General features: G+C 39.6%; 1 protein-coding gene across 7 annotated transcripts in view; it reads right to left on the bottom strand.

Moving 5' to 3' along the window:
* The window catches only part of rptor (regulatory associated protein of MTOR, complex 1), a 189,873-nt gene that overhangs the window by 161,396 nt on the left and 9,224 nt on the right, over positions 1 to 19,253 (bottom strand). For all 7 annotated transcript variants that reach the window (XM_036571374.1, XM_036571377.1, XM_036571376.1 and 4 more), the window contains exon 3: positions 592 to 694. In XM_036571374.1, the coding sequence (XP_036427267.1) occupies positions 592 to 694 (103 nt within the window). The remainder of the gene's footprint in view (positions 1 to 591; positions 695 to 19,253) is intronic.

The raw sequence follows: 19,253 nt of genomic DNA, 5'->3' as shown, positions 1-19,253 counted from the left end.
ACAGATCACAAATGGATGCATGGGTGGATGGAAGGAGGTAGTGATGGAAGAACGGATGGCTGGAGAGGCGGACGGGTGGATGGATGGATTGATTGATGGACTGAGGAAAAGATGGGTGAATGGATAGATGGATGGGTGGATGGATGGATGAAGGGAGGGATGGAAGAATGGATAATTGGTGGAATACCCCGGCGAAATGTCAGGAAGGTATGAAGGTACAAAAACTAGATACGGCCCAAGCCTAGTGATAATCATGGAAGAGGGACTCGGAACGAATGTGTCCAGGCTATGACTCATATTTATGTGTTTTTTTCCCCTCAAAATTTATACATTTCAGTTGGGAATAGAAGTGATTGGATGGCCAGTGTTTAATAAACTGTGGGACACACATATAGTAAAAAAGGGACACATATATAGTATTATTTTGGCTATTACATCAGTTGGACCATGTACACAGCCACATGCAAACAACACAAGCAACCCCGAAAACACTTGGGGCGATGTAAGCGACTTGTTGCCTGCCAGTGTGAAAGTAGGGTAAAGGATGGAGAGATAAACAGATAGAGAGATGCGATAAATGGACGCTCTTACCAATCCAGCACTCCAGTCTGGCGCAGGGAGACGTCTTCACCACGTCAGGAGGATCAACTCCAACATTCAGACACAACACTAACGCCACACTCACCGTCTTCATCTACAGAGAGAAAGAGAGAGAGAGAGAGAGAGAGAGAGAGAGAGAGAGAGAGAGAGAGAGAGATTAATAACTCACAATGCTCTAACCGAAAAACTTTTTCCTCCCTGCAGTAGTGCAGCTGATGGACCGCGATGAGGTCAGTAACAGTGCTGCTGACTTTGGTTTAAAAAGTTAAACAATAAAAAGCCAAATATGACGAGACCCAACAGGTCAGCTAAGGGCCGGTGGGGTCGAATAAACTTCACAGCTACAACTGAAAGAACGGTCAATCCTCCACACACACAGGCATTCAGATACACACAGAGATACACACACAGCGCTGATGAGCAGAGCGATCGATAATCTGAAGCATGAATTTAAAAAGGACACAGACACACGAACAGGAGAGATGACAGGGAGAAGATAACGAAGAGATGAAATCGCTCCATCACAGTGATAAGAGTGAAGCGCCCTGATTGACAGCTCAGGCTGGGGAGCTGTTGCTGAAAGACGTTTGGCCGCTGATAGCGCAGGCCGAGGGGACCCCGCTTCAGCAAACAAAAGATGGACGACCGCGATATTACTGCTAACCCAGCGACACGCTGGAGAGACCACAAACAAAACCCTTCAGCAGAACTGCAGCCAAGACCCTGACCACAACCATACCACAACTTTACTGCTCATTTGCACCTTCAGCACAGGCCAGTACATGACATTACTAACAAAGAATTACTTAAGATACTTTACTTGCCCATAATATAAAACTATTTTGGTTAAAGATAAATGTATAAAATGATTCTATTAAGATGCTGCTGCTCTAAAACTTCATAGGACTGAATGTAGGGCTGGGCGATAAAACGATAAGTATCACGATATAACTTTTCCTCGATAGAGCAATAAGACAGGTTCGATAAATTTTCGATATAATACACCATTCTCACACTTCCACGTTTTAGCGAACGCCCTGGTGGTGTTTTCTACTGCAAGGAAAGCGACACTACTCTGCTGTCGCCAGGAGAGGGCGCTTCCGAATTTTTCGACTTGATTAGAGAGGGAGGGGGCCACGAGTAAAAAAAGGGTCGCCAAATATACTTTAGCAACGGCTGAAACACGGAGTTATACAGTCCCTGTTTGAGTGGAGCGACCGGCGATCTGTTCTCCTGTGACTGAGTGTGAGTGACGAGGTCAGTGGTGTAACTGTACTGTCCTACAGCGAACTCACCTCTTTCCGTGCATCCTAACAACTTCAGCAGTGTTAAATCACGTCTACAGCACCGTGTTACAGCACCAAACCGTCATATTTTAGTATTAGTGCATTCTCAAGCAACGAAAGTGAAAGAAGTGGGTTCATGTTCGAAAGTAAACTGAGGAAGCTGTGAGGCATTGGAGAGTGGGAGAGCGCTACCTTTCCAGGCTAGCTGATTTTAGCTGCTGGCTAACTTGAAGCAGTGCTCCGGCACAAACACGGTGAATTGATGATACGGTAGATCAAACACAACACAAAATCACCGCTTTCAGTTTAAACATACCTGAAAGGAGGACTCTGTGACTGGTGTGAGAGATTCACACTGCAGATAATGCTTTTACACAGCGAACGTCAGATATACTGCAGTTCACCCCTTAAACTACTACGATAGCATAGAGACATCCAGTCGTCGCTAGCTGGTGTCTGAATACTGTGATATGCTCTGACATGGATGTGGTAGGAGTGACAGCAGTGACCTCCCGAACCGAGTTGACGTTGTTGAGATATGAAGTTCTAATCAAAGTCCAGAATTCCTTGCATTTACAAAAGTGGTGACCGAATTCATAAGTTAGGTAACTTATCAAGAAATTAGCATTAAATAAATAATGGCAGTACATTATTTATCATTTAACAACTTCTTGGCTTCCCCAAAAAAACTCAAAATATCAAGTAAAACATCTTCAATACCTTCTGGTCTTACTTATAGTACTGTAAGCTGCAACACACCAAAGTTGTTATTGAATAAAAATAACTGCAATTATTTATGACATTGTGTTTGCAATAACTAGGGATGCATCGATACCATTTTTTTCAGACCTAGTACAAGCACACATTTTCAGTACTTCAGAGTCCGATACCATACTGAATAACCTACTTAGAATTAGGTAGTTGTTGGTGTAAATGAGTGCAACCTACCTAAAATCTAGTTGATATTAAATGACGTGCGTTAGCAGTGGAGGAGAGTGGGTTTCATAGTATGTTTCATAGTTTTGATCCTCATCTGTCTCTTTCAGCAGCAGCACAGTGACAGCACAAATCAAATCCAAGGCTAAAGCATCTGAAGAGCTCACGCTTCCAGTTTTACATCAGAAGTCTTTTGTTTGGCTGGTTGAGCTATGGCTGAACGTTCTCTAAACTCAGACACACTGTGTGATTTTATAAATCTTGTTCTCTGGTGACTCACACTGCACGTCTGAAAATTACATTGTGTACAGACAAAGCCTACAGTTACTAGGTTGCTACTAGTAACTAGTAACAGCTACTAGGCTGTCCCGTTTCGAAGGCTCCTTCATATGCAGCCGATGGAAATGATGGATCGAACAGGTCAGCCAACATATCCCGAGGCTCACTGCGTGCCGGTGAGGATTTGAGAACATGGTGACGTCAGCAAAGGAATGAACGGCGACTGAGGAGTACACTTTTTAATTGGGTTTAAACTGAGTCAAATAGCTAACGATACAAATATTAAAAAAAGCTACTGTGGTCTGAAGCAAAGCACTTACACTAACATGCAGGTGCCGACAGCGAAGCACCTCCAGCTCGAATAAATGAAAAAACGAAAACTAAAATCAAAGTTTCTGGCTCCATCTTTAAAGAACTTTAAAAGAACTTGACAGAAGCGGTGTTGTGTGATGCAACGGTAAGGCCGAAAAACAGTGGCGCTGTGACACAAACAGGAAATCTGCTGCAGAGCAGACTGTCTCATTTCAGTTCAGCCTTCAGTTCAGTGAGTCTTCAAAGCCTTTTGAAGGACACGCCTTCGTAGACCATGACCAAGGATGCAGCCCCTGAACTGGGACGTAGCTATACTGTATGAAAACACTCGATCCATGCTACATGAAACACACTGCCCATGAACAATTTCAAATAAAGCCTTTTCCATTCACAATAGCTTGCTATGCACTGAGTAGTGAGCACAGCTGGTGTCCTCAGACCAATGGACTGTCCACCCCTCAACATCACTGAATGTGTTCGCAGAAAATGCTAAATCAACTTCTAAGACTGAACTTTGGAGGTGTGTCTGCAGATTTCTTCGAGAAACTGAAAGTGAGTCTCCTGAAAAGAATGGAAGCTGCAATAAAGGTAAAGAGTGAATCACTGAACACTCAAACAGCTGAGATTAGATTTAGCTGTTGAGGATTTTGTGAATTTTTTTGTTAAATATGTTTTCTCTGCTTTCTGCTAAAAGATGAACAGCTTGTATTTAATTATTTTCAGTATTTTGAGTGGAAATTAAATAAACAGTGTTTTCTGACTTTTGCACAGTTTAAAAATACATTCAAACAGACATGCAGAACTCAAAGCATCTGAAACATTCTTTGAAAATTTCTCAAGGTCGAAGAGTCCTGGCATCACCACTCGATAGAGCCTGACAGCTAAAGCACAAAGGCCTGGCCACAGAGGCACTGACCTGTCCTGAAGTCTGAAAACATCAGATTCTGTCAGTGCAGGCGGGGTTATTGGTATGTTACTCAGGAGTGGAGGCTTATGTACACCGGTGAAGTTCTGGAAGAGGGAAGTTACTGAGAGAGTTACTGAGGCCCAGAGATGAAGAGCCTCCCTAAAAGAATATCAATTGCGTCACGTGGACTGAGGTGGTCAGAGTTTCAGGCTTCAGAGTTTAATAAAAACACAGCCAGTATGAAAATGACAACAAAGTCAGGACAGCAGCATAAAGAACTCATTTCAAGTTTGTGAAGTGAATCAATCCTCATCAATACAGCACTTCGAAAGCTGCTCAATAAGGATGCAAAAGTGAATATGAAGGTAGTGATTCAACTGCATTGATTTTTTGGAATGGTCAATTCAAATTGATTATAAAATAGTCAATAAACTATGTAAATTACCTTAAGTGAAGGTTTCATTAATTAAATTTCACAGCAAGTCATAAAAAGCTAAGCCCACTAAACTGCTGGAGGAATTCCAGCAATTTTTCAACATTTCTGCAAGATTAAATGGTTAAGGTGGAAAGAAGGCAGAATTTTTCTTTAACTTTAAATCTGGTGTGAAAGGCTCTGCTCTGAAGAAACTTAAAGTCAGAATTGTTCACAGTGGTGCTGACAGGAACCAGGGGTCACCATAACTACAACACAAATATAGACATTTTATTTACTATCCAAAACCACCAGTGAACTTATACATGTCTTCTGAGTTTTATACGGAACGTTGATGATGGTAAAACAGTGCAAAATCTGAAAAATACATTTCTTTGGGGACTATTTTGCCTCACAGTGCCCTGCACGTATCCCTCCACCATGAATACATTAAAAAACACATTTTGGGTCAATAGCATCCTCAAAGTGCTACTGTGGGACATTTGACGAGGAAGCACAATTCGTTGGAACACAATCGCTGTAATGTAGTGGGTGGAAGTCAGGAGGATGAATCATAATACTGGAAGTGCTGCCCCTTTCACAGCAATTTTCCTTCTGCATAATCTGTAGACAGAGTGACCATCTTCAATCAAGCTTCCCTTTGCACTCTTACAAAAGCCAAAATATGGCCACAAGTCAGACTTAGAACTATTGTAAAACACTATCTGTGAGGGAGCTTTTAGAGGTGGACGTCTGGTTCCTATCACCACCACTGTGAACATTTCTGACTCTGTAAGTTTCTCTAGAACGGAGCATTTCACACACATTTTCTCTGAATGACTCTGTTTATATCTTAACCATTTATTTATGCAGAACTTAAAAAAAAAAAAAATCAGTGGACTTCCCCTTTAGTCATTTCATATCAAACCACTCTGAAGACTTATCTAAACTGAAACATTGTGAGACGGCAACTGCTTATACAAATACTCAAATAATATTATACACTATATATCCCATTTATGTTCATGAAAATTTTCCTTCTTTTTAATGAAAAAGCACCAGACTTTGTATCTACCTTTGGAATTAGAGGTGGTCGATATGGCAAAAATATCATATCGCGATACTGTAACAATAAACGATATGTCACAGTATTTATTTTTTTCAGACATCAGATGAGTTGGAACAGAGGAAGAACCAGTAGTGCTACATTTAAAAAAAGATCATCAAAAACTGTAAACACAATGATTTTCATTAGTATTTGGCAGTAAATCTAGTTAAACGAGAATAATTTTACTCTCTTTATAATGAAACATGCAGTTGGTCAGGGTTCAACAAGTACCGACGATATTCACAATATGTTCAGAAAAACACATCGTATTGTGACATGATTTATCACAATTATTATATATATCGTCATATTGCCCAGCCCTTGTTGCAACATGCAAGCCAAACATCACTACATAAAAAAAGCTTCAGAATAGCACACACCTAAATGCTGAACACAGTGCCAGAATGAACCTCCTCCTAAAGCTTCAGCAGTAAAAGTGCACGCAAGTCTGCACAATTTGTGGTAATTAATGAGCTAATAATATTATCTGCCCACAAAGGGATCAAACACCTGCGATTGATAACGCATTAAAAACTCATATGCATGATAATAAACCAGCTGAATGGATGCTGATGCTGTGGGAAGAGAAAACGTGGCATTTGACGGAGATACACTCCAGATGGGGGAGTCTATTATCATCTCAGCCGACCCCAATCACCGAGGAGAAGTTACTCATCAGGTTCAGATGGAGACAGTCACTGTCCCTGATGGTCATGTTAGTCCACCACTGATTACGGCGGGACTTATGCTGTCAATAAACCGCTGCCAGACGTGATGAACTGGGCTAATTTACATCATTTCAGGAGGAAGAATGATACGATGTTAAGTACCTGGTATTTTACAAATGTCAGTAGAAGTGCCAACTTAAAATGGCCCACATGCTACATTATTCTTAATTGTTTGGTTTATGTACCAAAAAGTCATCATCCCTTCATACACGACCATTTTCCAACCTCTCTTCATCCCTTAGAATTAAACAGGCTGCTTTTGTTACTGTGCCTTTAAGACTGATATGCAAATGAGCTCTGCTCCAATTGGCCACCTTGAATTCAAAAGGAGTCCAGGCTGAAACACTATTATAATGCCAACGTGAGTGGGCAGGGCCAAACTGCTGTACGCTGAATAGACCGATATATGTGCAGGCGTGTGCAAAAGTTTTGGCACCCCAGTCAAATGATTAATTCCTAGTGTAAATAAGTGAACATATTGTCTACAGAGAACACACTATTACACATTTTAATGCACAATTACATAAAATGTGCAGGCGTGTGCAAAAGTTATGGCACATTTTGTATTTATGTTTTATTTGTCTCCCAATATGCTAAAGAAACTGTGCACTAACATGTACAGAAAAATGCTATATTTAAGTTTGCTCCCTGTCTGGATGTGTTAATTTACAAAATAAACAAACAGTGTTATTGGACAATGTAATTCTTAAAAAAAAGAAATTAAAAAGCTATGAAAAACGACAATTACAATTTGATACTTATAAAAATGTTTTATTTAAAAAAAAAGTTAAAAGCAAACTATTTAGGAAGAAACAGAAAGAAAAGTGATTAAATAACCGCCCAACATTTTGTTCAGTTACTATAGTTTGTGCACCTCTGGTTAAACTACATTACATTTTGTTGATTTTCTAAGTGAAAATCAGTTAAAACATCCTCAACACACTTCTGCACATTTTAATGCACAGTTACTGTTTATTTGCTAAATTTAACATACTGAGAAAAAAAAACAGAAAATGTGCAAATGTTACGGCACATCTTATATTTTGTTTTTTTTTCTTTTCAAAGATTCAGCAAAAAAAATAGAACTTGTATTAGAATTTGTGCACTAAAATATGCAGAAAAACACAGTATTTACCATATTCATGATTGCTCTCCGTAGAGGTCGTCTTACCTTATTCTGACTCTTAAAATTAACAAAATGTATAATTTGATTTATTACTATGTAGTTCATGTAGTTACTACAGTACACACTGGTTGTTGTTTACAGGCTGCATCACTCTGCTTTTAATAAACATGACAAAGACTAAAGAGGCCTGAGAAACCCTCTCTACTTCCTTTCTTCATTCTTTTCCTCCCTCTCTCCTTCTCTCTTCCCTGCTGTAGCTGGTTCGGATCAATGGTCACTGATTACTCCATTTGTTCTGCATGCGATAAATTAAGGCAATTAAAACACACAGAGACATCGATCTTCTATAATGCCAGGCATGCACCAGACTGCAACCACTCACATAATTCTGTGTCTCTATTTGCGCATATATATGTATATATGTGTACATACACACAGATATGTATGTGTGTGTGTGTATATATATATATATATATATATATATATATATATATATATACACACACATATAAATATATAAATATATATATATACGTATACATTATATATGTGTATTTATTTATATATATATATATATATATATATATATATATATATATATATATATATATATATATGTGTGTATTTATATATATACACACACACATGTTTAGAATGTAAATAAAAATAGGGTGCAATGATGTGCAAATTATGTAAACCATATTTTTAAAAGAAAATACTACAAAGACAACAAATCAAATGTTGAAACTGAAAAATTATCGTTTTTGAAAAATATATGCCCATTTTGAATTTGATGCCAACAACACATTCCAAAAAAGTTGGGAAAGGGGCATGTTTACCACTGTGTTTCATCACCTCTTTTTTCGGGGGGGAAGGAGGAGACCGACTGCTGTAGTTTTGAAAGTGAAATGTTTTCACATTCTTGTTTGATACAGGATGGATGGCAGCGTATTTTGCCAAAACATGTATATATCGTTCGGCATTAATGGTACCTTCACAGATGCACAGATTCACATGCCATGTGCACTAATGCACACTATACCATCATGAATACTGGCTTTTGAACTGTACACTGATAACAAGCTGAGTGGTCTTTATCCCAGAGGACACAGTGTCCATGATTTCCAAAAAGAACTTTGTTGATTCGTCAGACCACAGGACACTTTTCCACTTCCCCCTCAGTCCATTTTAAATGAGCTCAGGCTCAGAGAAGGTGGCAGCATCCCTGGATCCGGTTTATATGTGGTTTCTTCTTTGCGTTTTAGAGTTTAACTTGCATTTGTGGATGCACAGACATGTTTCTGAGCTCATGCAGTGATTTCTACTACAGAATCGTGTCTGTTTTTAATGCAGTGCCGCCTGAGGGCCCAAAGACCACAGCCAGCAAATACTGGTTTTTGGCCTTGTCCCTTGCATGCAGAGATTTCTCCAGATTCTCTGAATCTTTTAATGTTGTGTACTATAGATGATGAAAGGCAAAAGTTCTTTGCTGTTTTGTGTCGAGAAGTGTTATTCTTGAATTGTTGCACTATTTGCCTGCTCAGTCTTTCACAGAGTGGTGAACCAATCTTCATCTTTACTTCTGAAAGACTCAGCCTCTCTGGGATGCTCTTTTTATACCCAATCATGTTGCTGCTTTTTTAGCATTACACAACTTTACCAACCTTTTGTTGCCCCTGTCCCAACGTTTTTTGGAAAGTGTTGTTGGCATTAAATTCAAAATAGGCATACACTTTTCAAAAAACAATTACATTTCTCAGTTTCAACATTTGATTTGTTGTCTTTGCACTATATTCAATTAAATATAAGGCTTAAATTATTATTAAATCATTGCATTTTGTTTTTATTAACATTTTGCACAGCGCACACACACACACACACACACACACACACACACACACACGTGTGCTTATGCCAGCCTTCACCCTCCCAGCTTGGTAAAATCATGCAATAGAGGGGAGACTGGTGATGGGAATCAGTCAAGACTAAATTGGGCAAAAAATCTAAAAACATGTTATTTGACCAGGGGGTGCCTACACTTTTGCTTATAAGACTGTACTGTAAAGCACAAGACGCTGCATATCAAGTGTATAGAAAGCAAATTACAGATAGAGGAGTTATTTTTCTTGTCTTCATCATTATAACTACTACTTCACTGTAATACAGAAAAAGGCTCATCACTCTACATCACACACGACTGAACAAGACAGAAACAGGACTGAAACTGAGAAACATGTATCGTTACTGGTTAAAGACACACAACATGCACAGTATCCGCGGGTGGTAGAAACAGAGAGTGAAAGAGAAAGAGAGAGCAAACAGACGAAGACAAGTGAAGCAATTACAGCGTCTGATCTTCTGTGTTTTGGAGGATGTAGACAACCCAGTCTGAGGGCAGGGAAACCCCAGAGGAGAAACACACCACACACACACTTCTGAAGAACACACAGCACAGCAGCCGCAAGGAAACTCACTTCTGTTAACTCAGGCCTTCTGAAATCCCACAAACAGCTCATTTTCCAGCCACATTAAAGGAACAGCGAGGCGAAAAACCTAATTCACATGATTTTTTCTAACTTAAAGCAAATCTAGTTAATCAGCCAAGCCATGTTTGGTGCCTGAATTTTGCCTCTTTAGCACTTAAGCTACAAGGCTAATGCAGCAAACACGTAATGAACACTTATGTAAACAATTAGCATGGCGCTAACTTCATTCCTTAAATAGACTTGCTTATGTGGTTTCTGTGTGACACTATTATCAGCAGCGTTTCGATTCACAAAATTCAAATTTTAATTTGATACTTTTTTTTACAGCAAAAAATAGTGTCTGAAGATGCACCTAATCCTAGTATAGAGTCCATTTTCAGCTTATCAGAGCGTTCAATACTACAGAAGTATAACATTTGAAACAAAAGCTGTGCTTTTTAGTGTCCTGATCTAACAACTGAGCCACAGGCTAATATGTTAGGCTCATGCCAACACACTAGCCAGAAACTAACATGCTAATCACAACGCAACATACCATACAACAGCATATAATACAATACCATACAGTATGATGCTCTGTTTTTTTGTTACATCTGTAACTGTAATTTACACAAAGGTACAGTAGTGTGCAAAAGTTTGTGCACCCCTGGTCAAACTACACTACATTTTGTTGATTTTCTAATTAAAATTTGATGAACAGATTCTAGATAGCAGGCTCATATCAGTCCTCTGGCTTGACAAGGTCTGCACCCCGCAGACTGTTTCGCAATGTTGGTCCACCCTTGGACCACCCAGATTACTGTCCTGCCTACAAGCTCTAACTAGTTTTAAATCCCCTCAAACAGATTTTAAACGCACACAGACTTTTATTTTGGAAAAGACAAATATCACAAACAACTGAAAGAAAAAAAAAATGACTAGGCTTAATAAAAAATGATTTTATTGAAAATGCTGTTGCTGACACTGTGCTAGATTAAAATTATTTATTAATTATCAACTAATTTACAAAGTATAACCAAAGAAGGGAAAAAGAACTGGAATTCTGTCTAATACTCTGCTTAAACACTGGTGGGCCGCCCAGAAAATGCTAAGCAAAATGCCAGTGGACCACCAGCTTTGCTATCAGAGGGCCAACAGTGGCCCACTATCCCCTTGCTATCAGGGATCCTCCACAGAGAACAAACTTCTGTACATTTTAATGTTACCATTTATTTGCTGATTTACATACTGACTGAAAAAAAATAAAACATAAAATGTGCAAAAGAGTCAGCAAAAAAGTAGAAAAAATAGGTAGGTAGAGGAGGTCTCAACTTATTCTCATTTTTAAGTGCATGATTTGACCAGGAGTGCTCAGACTTTTACACACAGCTGTACTGTACTAGGAGTGCAAAACTAAAGAAGCAAATATGTCTTGTCTGACTGACGGTTACTGGAATAAGAGAGGAAACCAGGTACATCAGAACTGTCATCAAATTTGATGATCCTTCGGTTCGCTTGACGTGGCTATAGATCAGTTTTATTTCTGATCGACTCAGAAATCACTGGCTCTGCTGCAAAAACACCCGGCAGTATATATTTTGGCGGACGTAATCTATTGTGTTTAGTGATATAATTAATATTTTAAAAACGAAGCCTGGAGGGAGCTTGGGGCTAATCAAATCTCTGCAGAATGGTGATTATTTTACAGGAGGAAGCCTACAAATGCAAATAGAGTGCGCTTTTAAGTACACTCAAGGGCTTTTTAAGCACACCAGAGGCTTTTAGCATTATTATTGTTCTTTGGAAAGGGACAAACGTGGCTGTGGTGTTCTAGCCGGCCAGACATTCAGACATACTAAGCAACCAATGTGCTTACAGCAGCAGTTTACAGAGCCTAATAGAGCTGGAGATTTTCATTAATAAAATTTCCGCTCAGAGACAGGTGTGGGAGAACTCTTTACTACAGTTTCACCCTCGGTAAAGTCTAAGTGCACGCTAACTGCACCCTTGCGTCGAGCACTTGAATCTGTTTGTTTCGCAGCCAGCTGGGCGGATTGGGACAAGAGCGCAACGCTCAAGTGAAAGCAGCCTAATGGCTGGTTTCAAACAGAGACGCTGCCGGCCCTCTGAGAGCTGACTCCACTGTTTGAGGAATGAAAAAGAAGACGACACGCTGAGTCAAGGCATTTTCTCCGCCGATTACAGCGTCCAGCTTCACTTCAAAACTAGACCTTGACTTTCAGGCTCAAAAACCCACCATGCACGTCAAAACTGAGCTGCAGAGAACGGCCGTTCCGTTAATTATGTTCTCAATCGCATTATTTGAAGTTCACAAACAACAGGCACTAATCGAAACCCCAGTCAAGCATGTTCCTCTGCCACTTGTAGGTCATAGTTTCTCAGCAAATACAGGCAGCTCATGGTTAGAGAAAATGTGGTTTATTTGCAAATACAAATGGTCACCAGAGAGGAACAAACTGACCCTGATATTGCAGAGCAGAGGGTGCTCTGAGGATTGAGCAACATGCATTGGCTTTTATACAACCATAACAAAGGCACTGTGATTAGGTGTGAAGTCACGGCCCAGACCGTCTAGATCAGGGGTTGGTGACGTGTGGCTCCAGAGCTGCGTGCAGCTCTTTCATTGCCCTGTTGCGGCTCCTGATACATTTAATATGCACTGAGAAACAGTCAAACACTAAAAAGTTGTGCCAGCTTCTCAATCGCCAGCTTCTTGTCTGAATTTTCCTGTTCCACCAGAACATAACTGCTGCACCATTTAAGGTGGAACAAGAAAATTCGAACAAGAAGATGGAGAATGAGAAGCTGATTTCAATGTCGTATAAATCAAACAATGAAAGACATTTTACAATAAAAATACTCCACGTTTTTGCAAAAAGTTTCCTGCCGGAGATGCGAGAAAAGCAGCTATAGCTGAGCTAAAACTTAAAGCAGAGCACATTAGCACATACTGAGGCATATTGTGCATATTATACAACAGTTAGTTCTGGCCACGCAAGCTGACTGGTTGAGAAGCGTTCTAACCGTGCTGTTCGCCATAACATCACAATTTTTTCACAAACACTGCATCACGCCGCTGAGATGCCGTTGCTAAGCAACGAGTTTGACAGCTGTTGGAGATGCTCAAGCCATTTGAACATTTTTACTTCTTACTTTGCCACAAACAGAAAATGGATACTTTCAAGATTACATTTGACCGACAGCCGATTTGGTCCGACTCTGAAGATTAGACTACAATAAATTCCCAAACTGTCAGTTGGTCTGTGTGAGGAGCTGAAGAACAAACTGTTGGCTGTGCGGCAAGTGAGCGGAGCTCGTTACTCTGACGTAGCAACAAGCTGCTTGTTAAGGAACTATAATTTGGCATAAGGAACTGCGAACATTAAAACTGTTGCATAAAAGCAATAGAACACTTGAGGTCGTGTGTTATCGCTATAACATCACGGCTGTCATTTGGCCTTCGGCTCGTGCCTGCAACCAAATAACAGCCGTGTTGTTATTTCTCTTCCTAACATTTGGGTTGCGACCCCTGTAATAGACTGGAAGTGCAGGAAGTGATTCAACCTCTACTGTTTTGCTGTGCCATAAAAGCTTTAATTAATCGATTAATGGAAACACAATTGATAGGTTAACTGATTACAGAAATCAATCAGTCACAGCCTTAGCTCAAACAAACCTCATACAGCTAATTATCCAGCCCTTCACAAGTTTAAATCAGTGACAAACAGTAAACCGCAGTACTCTGACACCACAGAACCGGCTGATTAATGAGGCTTTCTACAAGCTAGTGTTGCCTAATTCCATTGACCTCATGCAAATACCGTTTTCCATAGCCCTTGTGCTTCTTATACAAATAACACCATAATCAGTCAACACTGATAGTATGACTATGCAAGCTAATAAAATTTGTAAAGTCCTTCTGCACTGATCAATCTGTCCACCCAGCACTAATACATCCATTTCCCAAAGCAATCACTGCCAGTCCTGCATCTCACTTAAGTAAAATTACACTCTAATTTCTCCTTCAGAAGTCATTCAAACACACACACAAGATTAAGAACTTCTGAAGTCCTTCAGTATCTCAGAGAGGAGGGTGGAGAAATTAATATGAAACAGAGGAATTCTGGGATACAAACAGTCATTTTTTTCTTTTCTTTTTTTTTTGTAAATGTAGGCTAAATAAAGGCAAGCTGCAAAACAGGGTAACATTCAGGGTTCTCTGGGAAACTTGACTTTAGGTTTTGGGCCCTAAATGCATCTCTAAGTCGGCTAAAACAGCACCAAACACAACGAGAAGAAACAGCCTCTCCAGTGCTAACAGCTAAACACACAGCCTCTCCAGCACCAACAGCTAAAAACACAGCCTCTTCAGTGCTAACAGCTAAAACCACAGCCTCTCCAGCGCAAACAGCTATAAACACAGCCTCTCCAGTGCAAACAGCTAAACACACAGCCTCTCCAGCGCTAACAGCTAAACACACAGCCTCTCCAGCGCAAACAGCTATAAACACAGCCTCTCCAGCACCAACAGCTATAAACACAGCCTCTTCAGCGCTAACAGCTAAAACCACAGCCTCTCCAGCGCAAACAGCTATAAACACAGCCTCTCCAGCACAAACAGCTAAAAACACAGCCTCTTCAGCGCTAACAGCTAAACACACAGCCTCTCCAGCGCAAACAGCTAAAAACACAGCCTCTCCAACACCAACAGCTAAAAACACAGCCTCTCCAGCGCAAACAGCTAAAACCACAGCCTCTCCAGCGCTAACAGCTAAAAACAAAGCCTCTCCAGCGCTAACAGCTAAAAACAAAGCCTCTCCAGCACTAACAGCTATAAACACAGCCTCTCCAGCGCTAACAGCTAAACACACAGCCTCTCCAGCGCAAACAGCTAAAAACACAGCCTCTCCAGCAGAAGCAGCTAAAAACACAGCCTCTCCAGCGCAAACAGCTATACACACAGCCTCTCCAGCGAAAGCAGCTAAAAACACAGCCTCTCCAGCGCTAACAGCTAAAAACACAGCCTCTCCAGCGAAAGCAGCTAAAAACAAAGCCTCTCCAGCGAAAGCAGCTAAAAACAAAGCCTCTCCAGCGCTAACAGCTAAACACACAGCCTCTCCAGCGCAAACAGCTAAAAACACAGCCTCTCCAGCAGAAGCAGCTATAAACACAGCCTCTCCAGCGCTAACAGCTAAACACACAGCCTCTCCAGCGCAAACAGCTAAAAACACAGCCTCTCCAGCAGAAGCAGCTAAAAACACAGCCTCTCCAGCGCTAACAGCTAAACACACAGCCTCTCCAGCGCAAACAGCTAAACACACAGCCTCTCCAGCGGAAGCAGCTAAAAACACAGCCTCTCCAGCGCAAACAGCTAAACACACAGCCTCTCCAGCAACAACAGCTAAAAACACAGCCTCTCCAGTGCCAACAGCTATGAACACAGCCTCTCCAGCACAAACAGCAAAAAACACAGCCTCTCCAGCGCAAACAGCTAAACACACAGCCTCTCCAGCGCCAACAGCTAAAACCACAGCCTCTTCAGCAACAACAGCTAAAAACACAGCCTCTCCAGCACAAATAGCTATAAACACAGCCTCTCCAGCGCTAACAGCTAAAAACACAGCCTGTGAGCGTCACAGCACTTTGCGAGGAAAGCAGCTAATCTGCAGATTCTGATGTTATAGTGGTCGCACTCACTCATTTGCTTAAATGCTACACTTTTTAAAAAGGTGGTCCTTCAAGGGTTCTTTCATAAAGAAAACGGTTTTATATAGAAACATGAACACTCAAAGAACCCTTTGCATGATTAAAGGGATCTTTGCATTGTCAGTGTTCTTCAGATTGATGGAGAACGTGTTATAAATGCCTCTACACAGAACCCTTTCTGAAAACGGTTCTACATAGCACCAAAAAGAGTTCCACTATTGTCTATATAGAACCCTTTTTTGCTAAGAGTGTACAGTAATTTTGGCTAACAGCATGAGCAAGTTACTCAAAGAAGCACAAAGACCACTGTAAAATCATACAATCACTTTCAACACCATATAATATGATTTCAATGTCATAGCTGGTAAACTGAACTTAAAATGAGTGTGAAAGAGAGACATGTTGTCATTTTTTTTGAGGAATGTGCTGTATTAGTGAGTGCTATAATGAAGCATCACTGAGCTAGCTGAGCATTTCCTCTCCTTTATAGGTGGGGGTGGATTTATCTGTTGTGTGTGTGTGTATGTATGTGTATACATACATACATACATACATACATACATATATATATATATATATGTTCTCTGCCCGCTGGTGCATAGCGAAATCATCAAAAATCAGCAGACACTGTAGAGGCTCAGAAATATCATTACACTGTGATGGAAGATTATGAAAAAGCAAGAAATTTTCTTTAAAACAATATAATACGATGACTAATGTTTAAAATGACCTGAAACATGTACTAACAAGAGAAACTTTTGATTTCCGGCTGACTTTAACATTACAACTGGCAAAACAATCCTAATTAAGACTGATATTATGATCTTAACATGACAAAATACCACAGACTGTGTTCAGTTTTCAGCTCAGTATTCAGAATTACAGGGCTCAGGGTTTCAGATCTGGTGCACGGCAGCAAAAGATGATGTTTGACATACACTCTTGCCACAACAGATAACAGATAAAATGCACAGAAGCACTTTTTACATACAAGAGAAGGCACAAATTAAAAAATCACCACTCGTATCTTTGTTTCCTGGCAAAATGTAATAAAAAATTAAACCCCTAATTCTAACTGAGATAACTGATGTGCAAGTTTAAGGGTTTCAGGATGACAGTATGGGAAAAAATTGTATTTTATCAAATCAGTTCCATACCGCCCATTCTATACTGAGGTTTCAGTGTTTCCAGGCCGATTTCACACATTAATTCACACATTTCAGCTTTCATAGTCCCTGCCATAAATATTTAATACAAACCACCTGCTATTATTTAACACAAGTCAGGGATCAGTGTTAGTCATCAGAGGTCTGATTAAAAAAAAAACAAAAAAAAACTTAACACTTTTATAATAGCAGGCCCTAATAAACTGCTCATCGTCTAACAGTTTGTCAATGTCTGTTACTATACTAATGTTATATAATAGTTATGTATTCAATAAATAAAGTCATGTGTCCAGTAAACTGCACTAGGGCTGAACGACAAAGACCACCTTTTCTGGCTTGAGGCTTGACCCCTGAATATAGTGTGCCAAACTGTCAGTAAGTTGTGGTTGTGATGTCACAAAACATGGAAGTTTGGTTGCCTCTGATTGGTCTGACTTATCTACAGACATTTTACAAGCTTTTATTAGGTTCAATTTCCCCTCTTAAAACCTAAAACAACATTTTTGCTAATGTACACACTTAGAAAGATGGTGCTTCAATGGTTCTTTAGTAAGGACAATGGCTCTACATAGAACCACAAACACTTAACAACCCATTTGCATGATTAAAAATTCTTTGCATGATAAAATGGTTCTTCAGATTTATGGAAAATGTGCTGAATATCATTCAATAGCACCAAAACGTTCTTCTACTGTTACAAGTTTGACATCGTAACAACAGCAGAACCCTTTTCGGTGCTATATATAACCATATACAGCACATTCTCTATCAATCGGAAGAACCTCTTTACCATGTACCATTTAAGCATGCAAAGGGTTCTCTGAGTGTTCACAGGTCTGTATAACCTTGAAAGACCATAATTCTAAAGAATGTGGGCTATGATTAAAAAAATATTGCAGCTTGAGATTTGAAAATCGTGTTAAATTGCAATTCTGATATAAAAATGATTCACCTTTCAGCCCTAAATAGCACATTTTGAATTATTAAACATGTACTTAGTGACATACAAAAAATTAACCATTTTGAATTGTAGAAACCTTATCATTAATTATAGCTTGTTAATGATGACTTAATCATATGACACAATTCATAAATTACTACATAAGTTTTCAACTAGTTTGCTACTTTAGACTTTACAGAGATGTACTGTACTATTTATTATATATATAAGTTATGAAAAGCATTTAAAGTGCTTAAACTATATATTTACTTTATATTACTACATAAACCTTTAATAATTAAAATGGTAGCACTGATTAGTGCAAGTGACAATTATATACTAATTAAATATCATTAACAACTATTAGACAGTGATTAAGTTGTTATTTATAAGGGCCTGTTACTGTAAAGTGTTAGCATAAGAAAAATCAGCAGGGCTATGCAGTAATGCAGTGCGGCTATAGATCACTGCGGTTTGATTTTACCCTTTAATATACAGCGACACATTAATCTGGCCACAGATCCGGGTTAAAGGTAGAAACTGCCCGTGTCCCACTGAGCCCCTCACGTTTATAGTCATAACTTACTGCTAACACCAGTTAATGGCACCTCATTACAAACACACTGTGCGGTCAATGTCTTCACTTATTGAGCAGCATTGACACAATCAGCCATTGACAGCATACAGAGGCGAGAAGGCCAGCACAGTGTTGATTTCCCATGATGCACATCATTTACAACAGTGTAGAAAAGGCACCAGGAGACACACAAATATCTGTAGTTGAGCAGCAACAACCACCAGTTTCATTCTCCTTAGTGAAACACGCTGGAGCGAACAGGCGATGAGGGAATAAATCTCTGACCTTTGACTATATATATATATATATATATATATATATATAGTTCAAGGAATTTATTTTAACCAAAAAATGAGAGCGTATACACTATTAAATACTAATGTATTTGAGTAATGATCATTCAGTTGGATGCATTTTTATCACTCCACTCTTAACATTTGGATCAACCTCATAAAATGTATATTTTTCATGATATTAAAGACATTTTTAAGAGGTTCTATATCCAGTAATTCAGTATGAATGTGCAGTGTGTGCAGTTTTACAGTCTAACTATAATAACTGTGAAGTGAATGGGCTGCAATTTGCTGAACTTGGAGCTCCCTCAGTAATTATAGCAGCAGCACAGCTTTAAATCCAGGCTACATGTGGGGAATTTGAGAAATTATACAAATGTCTTACCTCCTG

Source organism: Colossoma macropomum, unplaced genomic scaffold, assembly GCF_904425465.1.
Source record: "Colossoma macropomum unplaced genomic scaffold, Colossoma_macropomum, whole genome shotgun sequence".
NCBI lineage: Eukaryota > Metazoa > Chordata > Actinopteri > Characiformes > Serrasalmidae > Colossoma > Colossoma macropomum.
This window is presented reverse-complemented; position numbering and strand designations above follow the sequence as displayed.